Here is a 16,913-nt window from a genome sequence, read left to right as displayed (position 1 = left end):
AAAATCATTCATAATGAGATATTAACAATTAGATTATCATTATCATATTTTATATTTTACACATCATGTTAACTCGTGCAATATAATGTGTTTCACTAATTATTTTTTTTGCTAAGAAATAATTTATTTATTTGAATTTTAATTACAGTATAAAATTAATTAATGATGTTTAATGTAATAATAATTAGACCTGGAAATTCGTTCGTGTTGTGTATTTTCATGTTTCGTATACTTGAAGGTTAAACACAAACCAACATATTTAGGGTTCGTGTACATTCGTTTCGTGTCGTATTTTCGTATAAAATTGAATATTAGTATTAGTTACAATAAATAAATAAATAAAAACATAAGATTTTTAGGTAAATTTTTTATGAAATATTTTAAATATATATATATATATATATATTTTATCGTAGGTAACCCGCAGCCGCTACCCTTCGGGTGCGCACTGGGTAAACCCTACGGGCTCACGCAATATATATTATAAATCACATTTATATAAATATCATAAAATTAAGTAACTATTTTAAAATTAAATATGCATACATCTATTATAAATATACTTATATTCATTATAAATATTAATATTTAATTTAATATATATTTATGTCGTATACTTCGTGTTGTGTCGTGTACTCGAAGAAAAAATAAAAAACCGACACTAAATCTCAGTCGTGTACTTTCGTGTTCGAGTTCGAGTTCGTGTATTTTGGTGTTGTGTAATGACAAACACTATTTTTTTTGGGGTGGTGGTTCTAAATGTCATTTTGGGGTTAAAAATGGTCCAAAATATCACTTCTGAAAATAATGACCCTAAATGTCATTTCAAAACGATATATCATGTAACGTTTATGCAAAAGATCCAAAACAGTACTTCGTGTAGCGTTTTGGCACTTTAGTTTTTTTTATATGCGCAAAATGTTAGATAAAATAGCGTTTTGGTACAAAAGCAACAATACGTCTTATAAAGTAATGTTTTTACCTTTAAAAATAATTAATTTTTTTAAAACAAAACGTTACATCGTATAGTGTTTTAGGTTGTTTTCCAAAGACTACACGATATAATATTTTAAAATGACATTTTGGGTCATTTTTTCCCAAAGTGATATTTTGAAACATTTTATACATCAAAATAATATTTTGGTCCCTAGTCTAAAAATAATATTAAATTTTGACTACGTGGTAATATAGCCCAGAAATATCACATACAATCGGGGAACCGACGGATTTGGAGCGAAAAGTATTTGGATATACTTGTCGGTTGTAACATCTGAAGAATGAAGTCACAAGTTACCTGCGGGTTCCGCCGTTCCGTACACTGTTAATTTTATTTACGGGTCTGTGCTGTGCTATTTTTGATACCATGGCTTATATTTTTTTTGTGCTGTTTTGGCCCTTATCTCTAAACAACGTGGGTTTCATTTCATCCACTGGATGATAAACTCGTCATCAGATTAAACTAAAACATGATGAATTTTGATGAAGTGAAGAAGCAGTTACAACAAGAGAGCAATTCTACAAATGGGTCAATTGTTGATTCCATGCCTTTGAAATTTTATGAACCTTTTGTTGTTCAAGGCATCAAAGTTGATCTTGTTGAACCGGGTCGGATCATCTGCTCCATGATTGTCCCTCCTCGTTTACTGGTCTGTTACTCAGCAACCTCTTTTTATTGTTGTTTTTATATAGTTACATGTTTGTGTAAGTATAGTTAGAACATAACTGATAATCGAGTTCTTGATGTTCTTGAAAATGGAAAGAATACAGCTAATGCATTACATGGTGGGGCCACTGTTGCTATAGTGGATATCTTTGGCTCAGCTGCCATATATACAGATTCAGTTGCTGCTCGTCGTGTTGGTGCTTCGGTCGAGATTAGTGTGTCTTATGTTGATGCTGCTTATGCTGGTGTATGTTTTTCTATCTATTATATTTCTCTTTTGATTTCTTGTGCATTTGCTAAATTTTGCATCTTTTTGAAGTAAAGAATGTGTGTGCTGCCCTGTTTTTTGTTCTTTGGTAGAAATTTGTAATAGACAAACATCCGTAGGATTTCGTACTTTAGCTTGGGACTGTTTTATATTTGTGGACTTTTTCGCACCAAGGCCTATGCGTCTTAATCTCAGTCATCATAGTTATACAAGTCACAAGTTGAGCGCCTAGGAAAAAAAACTAAGTGTAAAATTAAGGATTGTGCCTCGCTTGGAAGCTTTACCAAAATTAATGAAACGAAGTATCATTCCAAAATATACAAGAAAATCTTAATACCTACTCAAGTGCAAATGAGGGAACTACCCTTTATATGAATAAAAGAGAACTTCTTAAAATATTCCAGTTAATCTCAATACCCCTAACGTGGGAACATGAAGATCCTAACCGCTTGTGAAATAAAGCTGTGAAGCAAGGACTTTGTTAAGAACCAACATAGGCTAAGCTACTTAGTGATCAATTGTCAGAAAAATGACACCTAACCTCAGTGTGTTGCCTTCATCAAGGGGAAAAAATAAACATATACAGAAATGCATTAAACAGAAATGTTATTCTCAGATGACTAACTGCTAGATTGGGTACGAAGTGTGGGAAATCACCCATATATGAGCGTCAGCCTCAAAATATCTGAAAATTGGGCACACGGGGACTGTCCTGTTTTTGGACGGACACGGGCACACAACATAGCTTTTTAAACAAGTATATTAGGTAAAACTTCATTGCGAAAGTTAACAATGATCAACAGAGGAACTCAATTAAACATGATTCTCTAAAAAACTTCATGAATTAGGTTTCTTCTCTCCTTTTCCTTCATTTTGCTTTCTATCTTTTTTCTCAATTTTTTCTTTTTGCATCCAAAGTTCATCCGGTATGTGCTCTTTCAGTTGGTCAAAGTGCACATATTAAAGTCAAAAGATCTCATATTAAATAAGTATAGTGTCTGGGTATATGACAAGGGTACGTCGGCCAAACATAAGAGTCAGAGTAATCACAAGAACTAATAGATTCCATTGATCGATATTCAACCAAAAAAGAGAGAGGGTACAAATATCACTTTTAGAAAAGCTTTCAAGCGATGCAGGCCCTTATTGTTTTATTTTTGTTTGAATATTATGTTTATGAAGTGTGTGATTGTCGTTTTCTCTCATACACCCTCTCTTTTTCTTTTCTTTCTAAATCACGAGACCAGGTGATAAAGGTGAATTTTTTGTCTTACAAGGTTAGTAGGTTACTATCTTCTAGACTTTCTTCACATGAATATAATTATGAGACCCTCATCCTAAACCTTGTGGAGACCTTTTTAAGATGAAAAAGGAATGACACATGAATATATGTCCAGGATAAGGAAAAATAAAAGTTTTGTAATTTGTGATCATATTTGTTTTAGGAGTGTGTATCGAATATGTTTTTTATCTTCTTTTTATGCCGTCAAAAGTTGGAATCTCTTTAATGTGTTATCTTCGTTGGAATTCTTATTTTCAATGACCACGATTTTGTAGATTATTCAGCATGCAAAAGTAATCCGACTTCTCATATAAGGGTCAAAAAATCAATGTACAATAATAGAACATACAAAAGTATACATTACACATCGAAAAAAGGGTAAGCACTAATGCATTCATGTAATTGTAATCAGAATAGTGAGTAATCAACAAATTGCATCCAGACAAAGTAATATCAGGTTTCTTTGCTAGTTTGTGTTTTCTATTGAATTCCCTGAGAATAGGCGTATAAAGACTTAACTCCCTTATATGAGTACCTTAATATAATGGCCGGGTAATTTAATATACGGCTTAATGATAACTTAAACCTTGAAGTATGATACTATTTACAAATAAACCCTTAAGGTCATACACATCAACCCCAATGTACCAAATGTATACATCTCCCACCAAAAGTTTTGAATTATGAAATATCACATTTTCAGGCAGGGTATTGTGGGCAAAAAATTGTTTTTTCCCTCCAACGTAGTAAGTCCATTTCCCGCCAAACACATTAACCCCCTAATATATTATATAATAGTTGTCAGTCTAATATATTTCCCGAGATTACCCTCACCTGAATACTAACATTTAACGATTCAGGAGTGTTTGTTGGAGCAAGGGTCAGGATATACACATTTGGTACACAAGGGGTTGATGTGTATGCCGTTTTTCTTCTAGGGTTTATGTGTACACGGAATCATACTTCCAAGGTTTAAGTTATAATTAAGCCTTAATATACTGATGTTAAGATTCTGGGAACTGTGAATTTTTTATATTTTTTACGTACCTGCCCAGATGCACTTGTTGCCTAACGAAGAAACTGAATCAAAAGACTGACGTGATGTTTATGAAAACGAAATTACAAGACACGTGCTAGCCAGCTGACCATGGTCCTATGTTTGAAGTAAGAACCCACTTCCAAATTCAAATTTTAAGATTATGCTCCATTCCTATTCACGTGTAGTAAGATAGGTCAATAAAATTGTCATTTGAAAACATTGAGTACAGCGTTTGTTGAGATGTAAATCATGCTACTTCACTTCAGATTGGTCATAGCTTCTTCTGCTTATGTAGTTCACCGATACATTTCAGTCGTGCGGACATATAAGTGCTTGTTTCAAGACTTAGGACGTTTCTTTAGTTGTTAAGGTGTTTTGATTTTGTATCTTAACTTTGGAAAGATCTTTTGGATTTGTTTTTGCTCCTTTTACTTTCTCATACTAGTTTTTCTTTATATGCTTATTTTATATAAAGCTAAACTAGTGTTAAAGATATTCATTTTGTGTTTCTTTGCATGAACATGTCATTTATTGTCAGTCAGTCTCCCTCTTTTCACGCAAGTGAATTTTCACTTGATTACTTCCCCATACTTTCTCTGTCGAGGCAGCTAAAAGCAAATGTTTGTGCGTTTAAATTTAACTTTCATTCTGCAAATTTAATCATAACAAAAATTTTATGTTTACTCAGGAGGAAATCGAGATAGAATCCAAGGTATTACGTGTGGGCAAGGTCATTGCTGTTGTCACTGTTGAACTGAGGAAGAAAAAGACAGGAAAAGTAGTTGCTCATGGGCGTCATACAAAGTACCTTGCTGTCTCCAGTAAATTGTGAGCATTGAGCACCATTGCCGCATCTAGATAGGCTGTACTATTATCAAACATTGTTGTTTACTAAACATGAACAATTAGTACCAGATATACCTTAATACGTACTCCCTTGCCTTCTGCTGTGGGAGCATAATAAACTTTAACTTCACATATTTCATTTGAATTTAGTTGTTTTACATGAATGCACAATGTTAATGTATTATAATTTATAAGTGTAATTCTATATGCATTGTGCATGCAGTTACTAAATTTGTGATTGGGGCAAATTAATTAATCCTGAACCATTTGTATTGCAATTATGTAATGGTATTGTTAGGTGAATAAGTTTTGAAATTTTTCTGAGAAAGTGATTTACTGGTTTGGATGAAAATGTTTGGATACTTTTTACTATTACAGATCGTGTGTTGGTTCCCTTCTGGATTAAAAATGAAGTTACTACTTGGTACTTATTAGTAATGCATATGCTTTTCACCACTGATTTTTTAGGCACCAACTTTTGGTGATATGAATTCCTTTTGTCGTTGATAGCTTGCTTGCTAGTCTTCTACTAGAGGTGGTGTTGCAAGAAAGGAAAGAATAAAAAATGTCGTAAATAAAGACTTGCCTTGAAAAAATCTGAAATTTTAGAAACAATATGCTTAATTTGAGACCATTTTTGCTACAAAATCTAAGAAACGGGTTGGGTGGCTTAGAAAGGACAGAAGTGCAATAAATGTTTAGATTTTCCAAGTGTGTTCCAAGTTGTAAATAATACCGCAAATTACTGTAATTGTGAACAAAAATTTCAACAGGAGAATGTGTGTGTTTTCAGCACATTGGAGAAAAGAGCCCTTTTCACCTTGGTGTAACTTATGGAAGAAATATCAGATGACGATTATGCAGATGTGGATGTTGTGCACTGTACACCCCCAGTTATTCATATATGCATATTACACGCTGTTCTGCTCCTCATCCATTGCATAATGGTTTATATGTGAATCAGCAAAACCACTCGCCCAGTGCGTAGTTATATTGGTACATATGTGCATTACCTCTGTAACAGCCCTCCTCTAACTTAAACTCCCTCGGGGTACCAGCTACGGGTAAAGTTTGAATCGAGATATCTAGTATGTAAAACATTTTTAAAATTGTGATAACAGGTCCAACGCAATATGCATAAGCTGAATTTTAGTGGAAGAACAGCAAAATCAGTTCATTTTCTTTCTTTTCCCACACTTATAATATGACTTCACTGCAAGAATAAAGAGTACAAGTATCAAAAATAAAATCAACTAAGCCTGTGATGGGTCTGCCACAATACAGCCATTCTGAAAAACTATATGCCAAAGACTTTATATGCAGACCATATTTGTAACCAAAAGCATCTTGACCTACTTAACAGTATCAAAAAGTTTCCCTTTTCCACTCAAGAAGTACATAAAATAATTAAATCCCATCAAAGTATTACGTAGGACATGAAAACTTGGATATAGGCGTACCAACCTGTTGCCATCCCTACTAATTCCAGTCAAACTTCCAACACAACTATCAGAACAACCCCAGAAAATGAAGAAAAACAAAATAAAAATCATTCGGTGTTGCCCTATGTGTATTGTTTTACATGTCACTGAGATAAGGTATGACAGTTAGTACTACCAAATCAATTACTAATCTTATTAATATCATGCAGTCATAATGCATGTAGCTTAAGAAAGTTTGCATTGTCCAGAGATTAGGAGAACGGACCAGAGTCCATGACAATGAGATTGTTAATCACACTTGTCACTCGGTGCTGTTACTCCTAGTGCTTCACCCAAGTTAAAATTGCCCCTCATAGTTCTCCTACCGATTCCTCCATTCCCTTTTCTCATCATTGCAGCAAATTCCCCATAATCTATCTGACCATCCTGCAACGAAAAACCTCAAATCAGCAAAAAGGTTCATTTCTTGCTATGCTACTACATAAATATATTTACTTGGATATGCACAACACAAACCATCAAGACAACTATAAAACAAGGACAACGATAAAACAAAAATTACATTTGGTTTTTTAGTTACTGTCAGTAGCATGTGAGTTGTCAGGAAAGGCAGTACAGGAGTATGCTCGCAGCAATATGATGTTTTGATATTGTTCTCAGATTTAATATTGGTATATTACGACTGCCAAAGCTAGTGGGAAACTCAACAATAAAAGAGAGAAGAAAGTTTAAAGCCAAATGACTGTAAAATCTTGAATTATACAGATTTATTTTTTACATCTTGTAAACTTAGCCAGAAGTGCATACGTATATTACCTCTACTTGTTATAAGGGCTGCTGTTAATTCCATAAATGTTGTAATTATCAATTTGGTAACCTGTTCTGATCTAGATGTCCTAAGTTTTATTTAATCAACTTACCTATTTTTATTCTTAATTCATCTAAAATACTAATGATTATAATTAATTAGCCAGAGTCTATGTGTGGTTGCCCTGTACTTGCCTAGGTACTTTAACAAACACTTTCACACATTACATACGTAGTAAACCTTATCATTCCAAACCACACACTTACATATGTAGCAAGCACACAATTCACCACAAGTAAACTTACGTCATCTTGGTCGATTTCTTTAATCATCTCATCAAGGTGAGCTTCACCTAAACCAAAGTCTTGGCAGGCTTGTTGAAGCTCATCTATGGTTATGTAACCACTGCCATCTTTGTCGAAAAATGAGAATGCTGACACTAAATTTTCCTCTCTCTCCAACTTATTAAGGTGCACTGTAGCAGCAATAAATTCACCATAGTCTATTGTACCACTGTTGTCAATATCCGCCTGCAAAAGTTGACCAGTTAATTAGCAAATTATATATCAAGTTTCCACATAGAAAGTTTGATAGTAAATAGCGTCAAGTTAAGCATCAAATAATTTATCTTACTGCATCCATGAGATCTTTGATTTCAGACTCCATGAGTTCAGAACCAACTCTTCTTAAGCCTTCTTTCAGTTCATCGAAAGTGATAGTTCCACTGTTGTCAGTGTCTATCATCTTAAACAATTCCTTCAGACCACCAATTTCTTCTTCTGAGAGCTTCTCAGCAATGACCTACATATGATCAACGTTTAACCGCTACCATCACTATAGATTTTTTCTGCTAGCACAGCTATGATAGGACAAACTAAATTTTACAATTGTCTCAAGGCCAATCTAGATAAAGGAGATACATAAGTGCCATCTGCAAGTATTAAGCATGTAGTGAAACATAAGGGTAGAGAATATTCTTAAGCTTGGATGAGAAGTTAATACAATATTATCTTACTCGCAAAGCCATCTTTTTAAGCTTGTTCATCGCAGAGAACTGCTTCAAGCGTGAAAGCACTGCTGAATCAAGCGGCTTATCTGGGGCAATCCTATCATCAACAATCCAAGGGTGACCTGTCAAAAGGGGAAAGGGAGGACAAGAAAACAAAATCCACCCCATCAACTTATAGATATTTAAAATTAGATTATCTAGTTATTGGCAAGAAAAAAGACTTACATAAAACTTCGTGTGCACTTAGCCTCTTCTTTGGATTTCTATCAAGCATTTTACGTATCAAATCCTTTGCACTATCAGAAATGCTAGGCCACGGTTCAGATTCAAAATCCAATTTTGCTTGTAATATTTGTCTGAAGATTCCCATCTCAGTTTCTAAAGAGGAAGTACAGTAAGTTAGTGTGAACTTTAAAGTAAATAATGACATTAAGATTATTTATAACTTATCTTTTACCACTATCCTCAACAGTTAGACCGGCGAATAAGAGTTACCTGCCCAAAAAGGGGGGACTCCACTCAGTAAGATGTACAATATAACTCCTGCGCTCCATACATCTGATTCTGGTCCATAATGCTTTTGTAGAACTTCCGGGGCTACATAGTAAGGACTGCCAACCACATCACAGAATGTTTCGCCTAGGTTAAAAGGGGATGAGAAAAAAAAATGATTAGCCAACAATTTATGGAGCCCATGAGTAGATTGTATTGCTTATGACTGCAATCTGATACTAGCAGTTCATATAGATAACTTCCACATGACCACAATTTAATTTAAATTAAAAAGTAAATGAGGAGAATCCCAGCACAAGTCATAGAAGCCTTCCATATTGCCTTTTAAAATTCATATTAATTTCAATAATCAAAAATGCACTTTAAATTCTCTGATTAAGATGATCAATATAGTTGGACCTCTAATGAAAAGATCTTACAAGTGTTAATTATCTAACACTAGTGGGCAACCATTGTAATTTAGAACGAGCAGAAACCTATGACTGTGTGAGTCTGTGACAGATACCAGATGCAAACAACAGAAAATAAGAAAAAACTGAAAATTCAAACATCGGATGCATGCAACAGAAGACCAGAAAATTTTGAAAATGCTACAACTAATTCAGTAAATAATAAGAACGACTAAACAATTTAAGTTCAGATCTGGTGAATAAATTAGTAACATAATATTAAATAAAGAGATGAATTGAGTTCATTAAGTTGATATGACCAACCAAAAGACAAATACAAGAATCCAATCTGAAGTGTTCACAAACAGTAAAGATCAATCCTTACACTGATATCAAGATTTTCAAAATCCAAATATTCACTCAGGCCATAAACATCAGTAAAGATAATGGAAGACCATGCCTTACTATATCAGCCTCCAAAAAGCACATTCTTGGTATAAAAGACTTAATTTTTTTTAATAATTAATCTATAAAAGACTTAGTTGATCAAGATAAAGTATTACTTTACATGCGATAGGAAGTTAGGAAAAAATCACAAAGAGAACAATAACATTAAAGTCAACACATCTTACTGAAGTTTAAAAACACTCACTTGACTACAAGTTCAAGAAAAAATAAAGAAAAGAAAAGCCAGGGTAGGATACATCAATCCAAGAACCATGATGACGCATATATAGCTTGCATCATCCAGCTCGTTAATAAGATAAAACTAACAAAGAAAAACTTGAAAACTAAAATAAAGTGAATCAGGAATAGCAAGATTCAGGAAGGCAAGATTTAATATAATGGGGGACAACTAAACTTTGATACAAGTTCAATGCTTACATTAAAATCTTCATTTAAAAAATATCAAGGTTTCTCTCGAGCTATACACATCAGTTAATTTCACGACAGATTGCTGTGCATTGATATACTACTCCCTAAAAGCACATGTAAAATTTAATCATCGGACACTCTACCACCAATATATTATTTCGAGAGCAATAGAAAGTTGGGCATGATCACAAGAGAGGACCCACAATAATTCAACAAAACTCAATCGAGTTACACAACAACTATACTAGAGTGCGAACATGATGGAAATAAGAAAAGCCAAGTTAGGATAGATCTGTCCCAAGAAACAAAATGTTTCAAAATGTTGCTGAGATTCTGCAGCTCATAAACAAGATAAAATTGACAAACACCAATGCAAAAATGATACCACAATCAATCAGGAACAATTTCAATAATTCCAAATGTTTACAGGGTTTGCAGGTAACAGAAAAATAAAGTTTTGATTCAAAAAACAGTTTCTATCAGGACCACAATCAAGAAAACGCCAATCACAAGATTCAATGCCGAGAAAGCAAAAACTGCAAATACATATATATACAGATAAATATAATACCAACCTGGCTTGTAGAAAACAGACAAGCCAAAATCAGTAGCTTTAAGTGCAGCATCCTCATCCTCACTTAAAAACAAGAAATTCTCAGGCTTCAAATCTCTGTGCATAACACCCAAAGAATGACAAGCTTCAACAACTCCAACAATAGTTTTCAAAAGCTTAGCAGCTTCTCTCTCACTATACTGACCCTTCATTACAATCCTATCAAAAAGCTCCCCACCAGCACACAACTCCATAACAATGTGAACATAAAGAGAGTCTTCACAAGTTTCTTTAATTAAGACCACGTTTGGATGCTCAGATAAATGGTGCATTATTTGAATCTCTCTCCAAACATCCTCATAATCTTCTTTACAAATGAGTTTTTTCTTAGGAATAGTCTTACAAGCATAAAGGGTACCTGTAGATTTCTCAGTACAAAGATGGGTTGTCCCAAATTGGCCTTGCCCTAATTTCTTGCCAATAGTATATAGCTTTTGAAGATTTTGAGTTTTGTAAGGAAGTACCCAGTTGGGTTTTGCAGGTGTTGGATTCTTCGTATCCTCTCCTGCTTGATTAGGAGTTGATGAAGACATCTCTCTCTCCCTCCCTCTCTCTCAGGTGAAATGTATATATATGGATATACTGTGAAGATTTTGAATGTTAAAATACAGTGGGCAAGATGGAATCAAGAAAATCAAGAAAAGAGGTTTAAGAGATAAAATATCATTTTGTTGAACTAACTGAGCAGTTGTTTTGACAAGATCTCTTGTTCCTAGATTTTCTAAGATTCCTTATTGGTTGTCAATGTTAAACTAGAGTTCAGAATGTTACGGACACCAAATTTATGTCGGGATTTTCTTTTTATAATTTGTACAGCTTTCTCTTTTTCCAATTTATACCACTGGTAGTCTGCTAGACTGCAGGAGTACTAGTTTAATTAATCACGAGCTTGTACTATTTGACAATACTTTGCAATTTGTACAGTGGCCACGGGCTATGCACTTGGTTGTCCTACAATAAACATTTTCAACCTGGAAACTTATCCCCAGCCAACTGTACCGACCTGCCGCAATATTTTATGGCTTGCTAAAGTGAAAATGGAGATATAAAATGTTTGAATTATTTTTAAATTAAATTTTTAAATATTTAATATATTTTAAGCAAGTTTAAGTGAATTAATATATTTTCATCCCTTAAACGGGTCTTTGACCAATTAGGGAGGAAATTATTAAAAATAATTAAAAAATACAAATATTATTTTAAAATAGTTGTAATTTGATATTTTTAAATATTATTTGAGAATCATGTACCTGGGGATGAACTCAGGTAGTAGCATGAGGTTATAATATTTTCCCTTATAAATGCACGAGGGTAAAAATGTAAAATCAGAATAAAAGATTGATATTTACAAAAATGCTATTAAAAATATATAAATGCACCTTATAACCTCAGGGTAGTTACCTGAGGTCATCCTCATGCCCATTTTTCTCATATTATTTATACTTTTTAAGTTGATTATGATTTCGTAAATAAAGATTTTACTAGTTTATTATAAATTATATCATATGAATGTTATTTCTTTATTAAAAAAATATATTATATTATATATATATAATCTGATTAACGGTCCGCTTTTAAATTTTTTAAGCGTCCGCTTTAACACTTAATTATTAGAATGTGATCTCGCTGTTTAGCTTAAATTTAGGCTTTTTGCAATTGTGTTCACGGTATATTCATAAAAGTAAATTGTGATAATACTTTTATTTAGTCTAAAATTATATATAACTAGCATAAAAGTCCGTGCGAGACATGGGCAATTCTTTAACAATGTTTCGTAATGCTTGATAGAATATATTTATATATATATATATTATATGATTTTATTCTCATATTAATTCTATTTTATTTGAATATTTAATTAATAGGTTTTGATGTTTTATAGTAAGTTATAAGCAAATTCTAGACTTGGAAGGATTTGAAGTAAAAAGTCCTATTTTGGAGTGAAAATAGAAGAAAATTCGTAATATTGGACTACACGAACTGCAAATATTGTTTGGGCCATATTTTGAGTTCAAAAAGTCTGTTTTTGACGATCTTACGGCCCACGCGAAACTCGCAGAATTATCTTTAATTCAGAGATGGTCCAATAAAGAGAATTCAACTGGAACAACCCAGAGACTGCATAGAACAGACAACTACGAATTTTAATTACAGAATCCTACTCGATCAAGAACTCTCACTTGTAACTTGATTAAAATAATAAGATACTTTTATTATTAGACTAGATATCAGATTTTATTATTAGCTAACAACATAGATACATGCGTACTACTATTACAGAGCTAGGGCTTTCGGTTTTCTTCATCTCTTTCATATCACTTTGTTCTAGCTTGGATATTGATTTCTTCATTAATTTGAAGTTTAAGGTATTCCTATCTATTCTTGTTTTATTAGTGTTTGTTTTACATGACGTTCATCATTGTTTTTATTGCTTTTAAATCTAGTATGAGTGAGTAGTCACATTCTATGGCGCAAAGGGAAGCCATGTTTGCACCATGAATATGCTTTAATTCGATTAATAGTTTAATGGGTAAAAAGTAATTCTAATCGATATATTTTAATATTTAATCTGTTTACTGACCAAAATCATAGATTATCTGTATGCAATAAGGGTAATAGATCGGGAGATTTTATTCACTAGAGGCATACATAAGATTGAAAGTGAGAGCAGGAGCATCACTGGATTTCTGAAAGTGTTAATGCTTCAGAAAGATTAACTTTTACTTTAATTACTTGACCCACTAAATTGATTTACTTTTATGATTAGTTTGGTGTAAATATGGTGAACCTGCATCGCCCTAGACCTTTGGTTAATTGATTTAAAAATATATTTAATTTGCATTAGTAGTTAGTTAAAAACCTTCAATATACATTTTACTCTCGGAAATAATTCATAACAGTTAAACTGGAATTCTTAAAACTTAGTCTCCTTGTGGATACGACATGCACTTGCCACTTTGTACTAGCAATAGACACAGTGCACTTGCGGTTAGATAAAAATAAATACATCAATGCTCAATGTATATTTTTTAAATTTCAGTTTGCGCAGGGTTTGTTAAAAAATAATATGTATAGTCCTTCATAATTTATTTGAAGTGTACGAATAATATCACTCGAAAGAGTAATATACTCAATGATTGTTTCAACCGTTGAGTGATGAAAGTGTTTACCGTTTTTCTTTTCAGACTTTGATAATTCTGGTTATGATATATATTTTGGGTATATGTGATATTTGAGTTAAAAATATGTCGAGACTAGTTGTAATTTCCGTGGTTCTGGTATCTATGGGTGTAAGGTAATTGAAACTTGTTGTATTTGAAATCGACAATGCCTTCATCCAACTTCAGTGATCTCGTACCAAATTATCAGTATAAGGTTGTATTCATGGCGGCGACGTGTAGTTAATAATTGTAAGATGATTCATATTAGTTATTGAATTGATCTTATGAAACATATTTTATTGATATAAGACATTAAAAGGCTTCCGCCACATTGGTAAGATGTCTCTATCGAACTGTTAATTTAAATGGACTAAACATACCCAGTAAATAGGTTCACATAGCCACATGATGAATATTTTTTTTAAAAAAATGGGCCATATTTCGAATTCAAATTAAGTATAAGTATTTCCAGTATTTTTTGAAGAAAAAGGTTAAACTATGATTTTGAATTCAACTAGAGTACGCCGACTCTTCATATATATAGGGTTTTATTCTAGTGAGAATCTTTTTTTGTGAGATATGAGATCTAATCTGAATCACACAAATTTAAATTTATTTTTAATTTAGACCATTTTAAATCCCATTATCATCTCCAACCACCACCTCTTCCATTATCTTCTTTTTACTTACCACCCACCACCACCAACAATCACCATTTTCGGCCACCACCAGAAAATCACCACCGTCAAATATAAAATCACAACCACTAAATCAAAAATTATCATCGAAAAATCAAAAAATCACCACATCCAACCACCTGTAAATAGAAAATCAGCACAGGAAAAATAAAAATCACCAAAACCAGCCACTACATCTACCCACTAGATCTGGCCACCAACACTATTCATCAACTTCGATCACCAACATTATGACAAAAATCACCAAATCTAATTACAATGCACCATACTTAGATTATAACCACGTCATCGCCACCACCAATACCACTACTACCATCATCTACATGCCCCCAATTACAAAATTATTAAATCTAAACCCCAATCAATAAATTTTTAACATATATCACCATATTTATACGAGAATGTTGCGCAAGATATGCATGTATCATTACAAGACTAAGTAAAACTGACAGCCCTAAGAATTAGTTGTATAATAATCTAAACTAGCATAATAACCCGTGCGAGGCACGGGTCATTTTCTAGAGTTCTTTATGTATCGTGCAATTATAATGTGCTTAGAGCGATTCCAACACAATCCTTATATAGGCTCTTAAGTCAAATTTTGAAAAAATGGAGATAAAATTTCTCTCCAACAAGCTCCATGTCCCCCTCTATAACATTAGAAGTTTCGAATGTTTCCTCACTTTTCGGAGTACCCCCTCCTCAACTATTATTATATTATATTTTTATTACCCGTCTAGTTAATATAAATGACTTTAATGAGTAAAAAGATAGATAGATAGAGAGTGAGTTTAAGGAGAATTGTTGGAGAAATTGTTTGATTTTGGCTTCTAAATAATTATGAGCTCATTTATTTATATTATATGTAGTGAAGATGCAAGGAGGTTGTTGAAGTTGCTTTTAGTTGTTTTCTTATTTGTAAATATTGTACAATGTCTAACGTATATCAAATACAAATTGATTGTTTATCAATGTGTATTATTTTCATACAAGACATTACCAAATTACACAACGTTTCTAATATAGCTCATTAAGCAAAATATATATATTCTTGTTTATATTGTATAATTTTTATTTAATAAATAAATATAAACAAGGTAGTTGTTAGGACACACGCTAATATTCACGCAAGTATACGCGATCGCAAGTAATATAGAATTAATTCTAGTTCGTTCCCACATAGACTGTTTTAGGTTAATTTCAATCAATGTACTTATGCAACGATGACATGGTTATTATTCAATGCTAAGATGATAACAAGTTGAGAGTGTTTATAACTACAATTAACTAACATGCAAATTAACTAAGAGATTAAAAGGTTGATTTTCTATATAACACAAACATGTGATTCTAACTTCATTAAATACTTCATTCAATAGCATTTTTGTTCTTAACCGTAGCATGCAATGGTGATGACACTAATCAGATAACACGAAACTAGTAAACGCCAGTTTTCGTTGTACGAATACCCTACTACCAGACATCCACAAAAGAGATAGAAGCTGAATAGAGACCAATTATATTGAGGCCCTATATGTCTATAGAATTTGACAACATAACGATTTAATGCACAAGTTATCTATCACAATTACATAGGACAAGTAAGATGGTTGAAATTACCTACGAATCATGCATATCAAGTCCACGAACCTATGCTAGCATGGCAAGTTCTAAACCCCTATATTCACTTTCACTTTAATAGAGATTAACACGCTATCTTATAAGTTCGCGACACTTATAAGACGAATAAGCACAACCAATACTAGGATATCATACAATCACCACACACTAAAGTATCGAAACAATTAACTAAAAAAATCCATAAATAAATCTGTTAGAACCCCACGATAACGATTAGCCCATAACCGAACTCATCATCACCGTGGGTTCCAATGAAAGCATGGTATAAATAACCAGGTCTTTATAAATACGAATAATAAACAAAGTACGTTAAGCAAGAGTATTAGGTTCAACAAAACAAGAAAACTAGCATCCAAGATTACAACTTAAAATAAAGAATCACAAGAATAATCTAGATCCTCTTCGCCTTGGTTGTATTTGTGCTCTTCGGTCTTCTTGATGTCTTCTCCTTAAGCTCTACTGTGAAAAACATCTTTAAGTTATCTTTATATAGCAGCCCAATCAGAAGAGAAGTCCAGAAAATCACTCTTGTACTTGAAACATGATTCTCAGCTTTCGACCCGGCGCGTCCGCGCGCTTCATCAGCGCGGGCGCGCTGTCCTTCTGCCTCTTTGGCGCGGGCGCGCTGACCTTCTGGAAAAAATTCTGATTTTTATTTTCTTTGC

The 16,913-nt window shown here is 33.0% G+C and overlaps 2 protein-coding genes across 3 annotated transcripts; one reads left to right on the top strand and one right to left on the bottom strand.

The window, feature by feature from the left end:
• The first annotated feature begins 1,252 nt into the window (after positions 1-1,252).
• Positions 1,253-5,305, top strand: LOC141720934 (uncharacterized). 2 transcript variants are annotated; one of them, XR_012574608.1, is made up of 5 exons: positions 1,253-1,646; positions 1,761-1,910; positions 4,074-4,183; positions 4,269-4,377; positions 4,941-4,956. XR_012574608.1 is itself a non-coding variant. In XM_074523635.1 (3 exons), the coding sequence occupies exons 1-3, from the start codon at positions 1,467-1,469 to the stop codon at positions 5,082-5,084; spliced, it is 474 nt and encodes a 157-aa protein (XP_074379736.1). In that variant the 5' UTR covers positions 1,307-1,466; the 3' UTR covers positions 5,085-5,305. The 2 variants fall into 2 exon arrangements, 1 of the variants encoding a protein (XP_074379736.1); XM_074523635.1 differs by lacking the exons at positions 4,074-4,183; positions 4,269-4,377 and having other exon boundaries at positions 1,307-1,646; positions 4,941-5,305.
• Positions 5,306-6,463: 1,158 nt separating this feature from the next.
• LOC141720933 (calcium-dependent protein kinase SK5-like) lies at positions 6,464-11,535 on the bottom strand. The gene is made up of 7 exons (XM_074523634.1): positions 10,711-11,535; positions 8,853-8,996; positions 8,583-8,735; positions 8,364-8,479; positions 7,982-8,149; positions 7,654-7,878; positions 6,464-6,966 (listed from the first exon to the last, which is right to left on the bottom strand). Exons 1-7 carry the CDS (start codon positions 11,279-11,281, stop codon positions 6,829-6,831), a joined length of 1,515 nt encoding a protein of 504 aa, XP_074379735.1. The 5' UTR covers positions 11,282-11,535; the 3' UTR covers positions 6,464-6,828.
• Between the last annotated feature and the right edge of the window lie 5,378 nt (positions 11,536-16,913).

This window comes from Apium graveolens, chromosome 4 (genome assembly GCF_009905375.1).
Source record: "Apium graveolens cultivar Ventura chromosome 4, ASM990537v1, whole genome shotgun sequence".
NCBI classification, from domain to species: domain Eukaryota; kingdom Viridiplantae; phylum Streptophyta; class Magnoliopsida; order Apiales; family Apiaceae; genus Apium; species Apium graveolens.
Note: the sequence above shows the minus strand (reverse complement) of the source record. Positions and strands in the feature narration are given on the sequence as shown.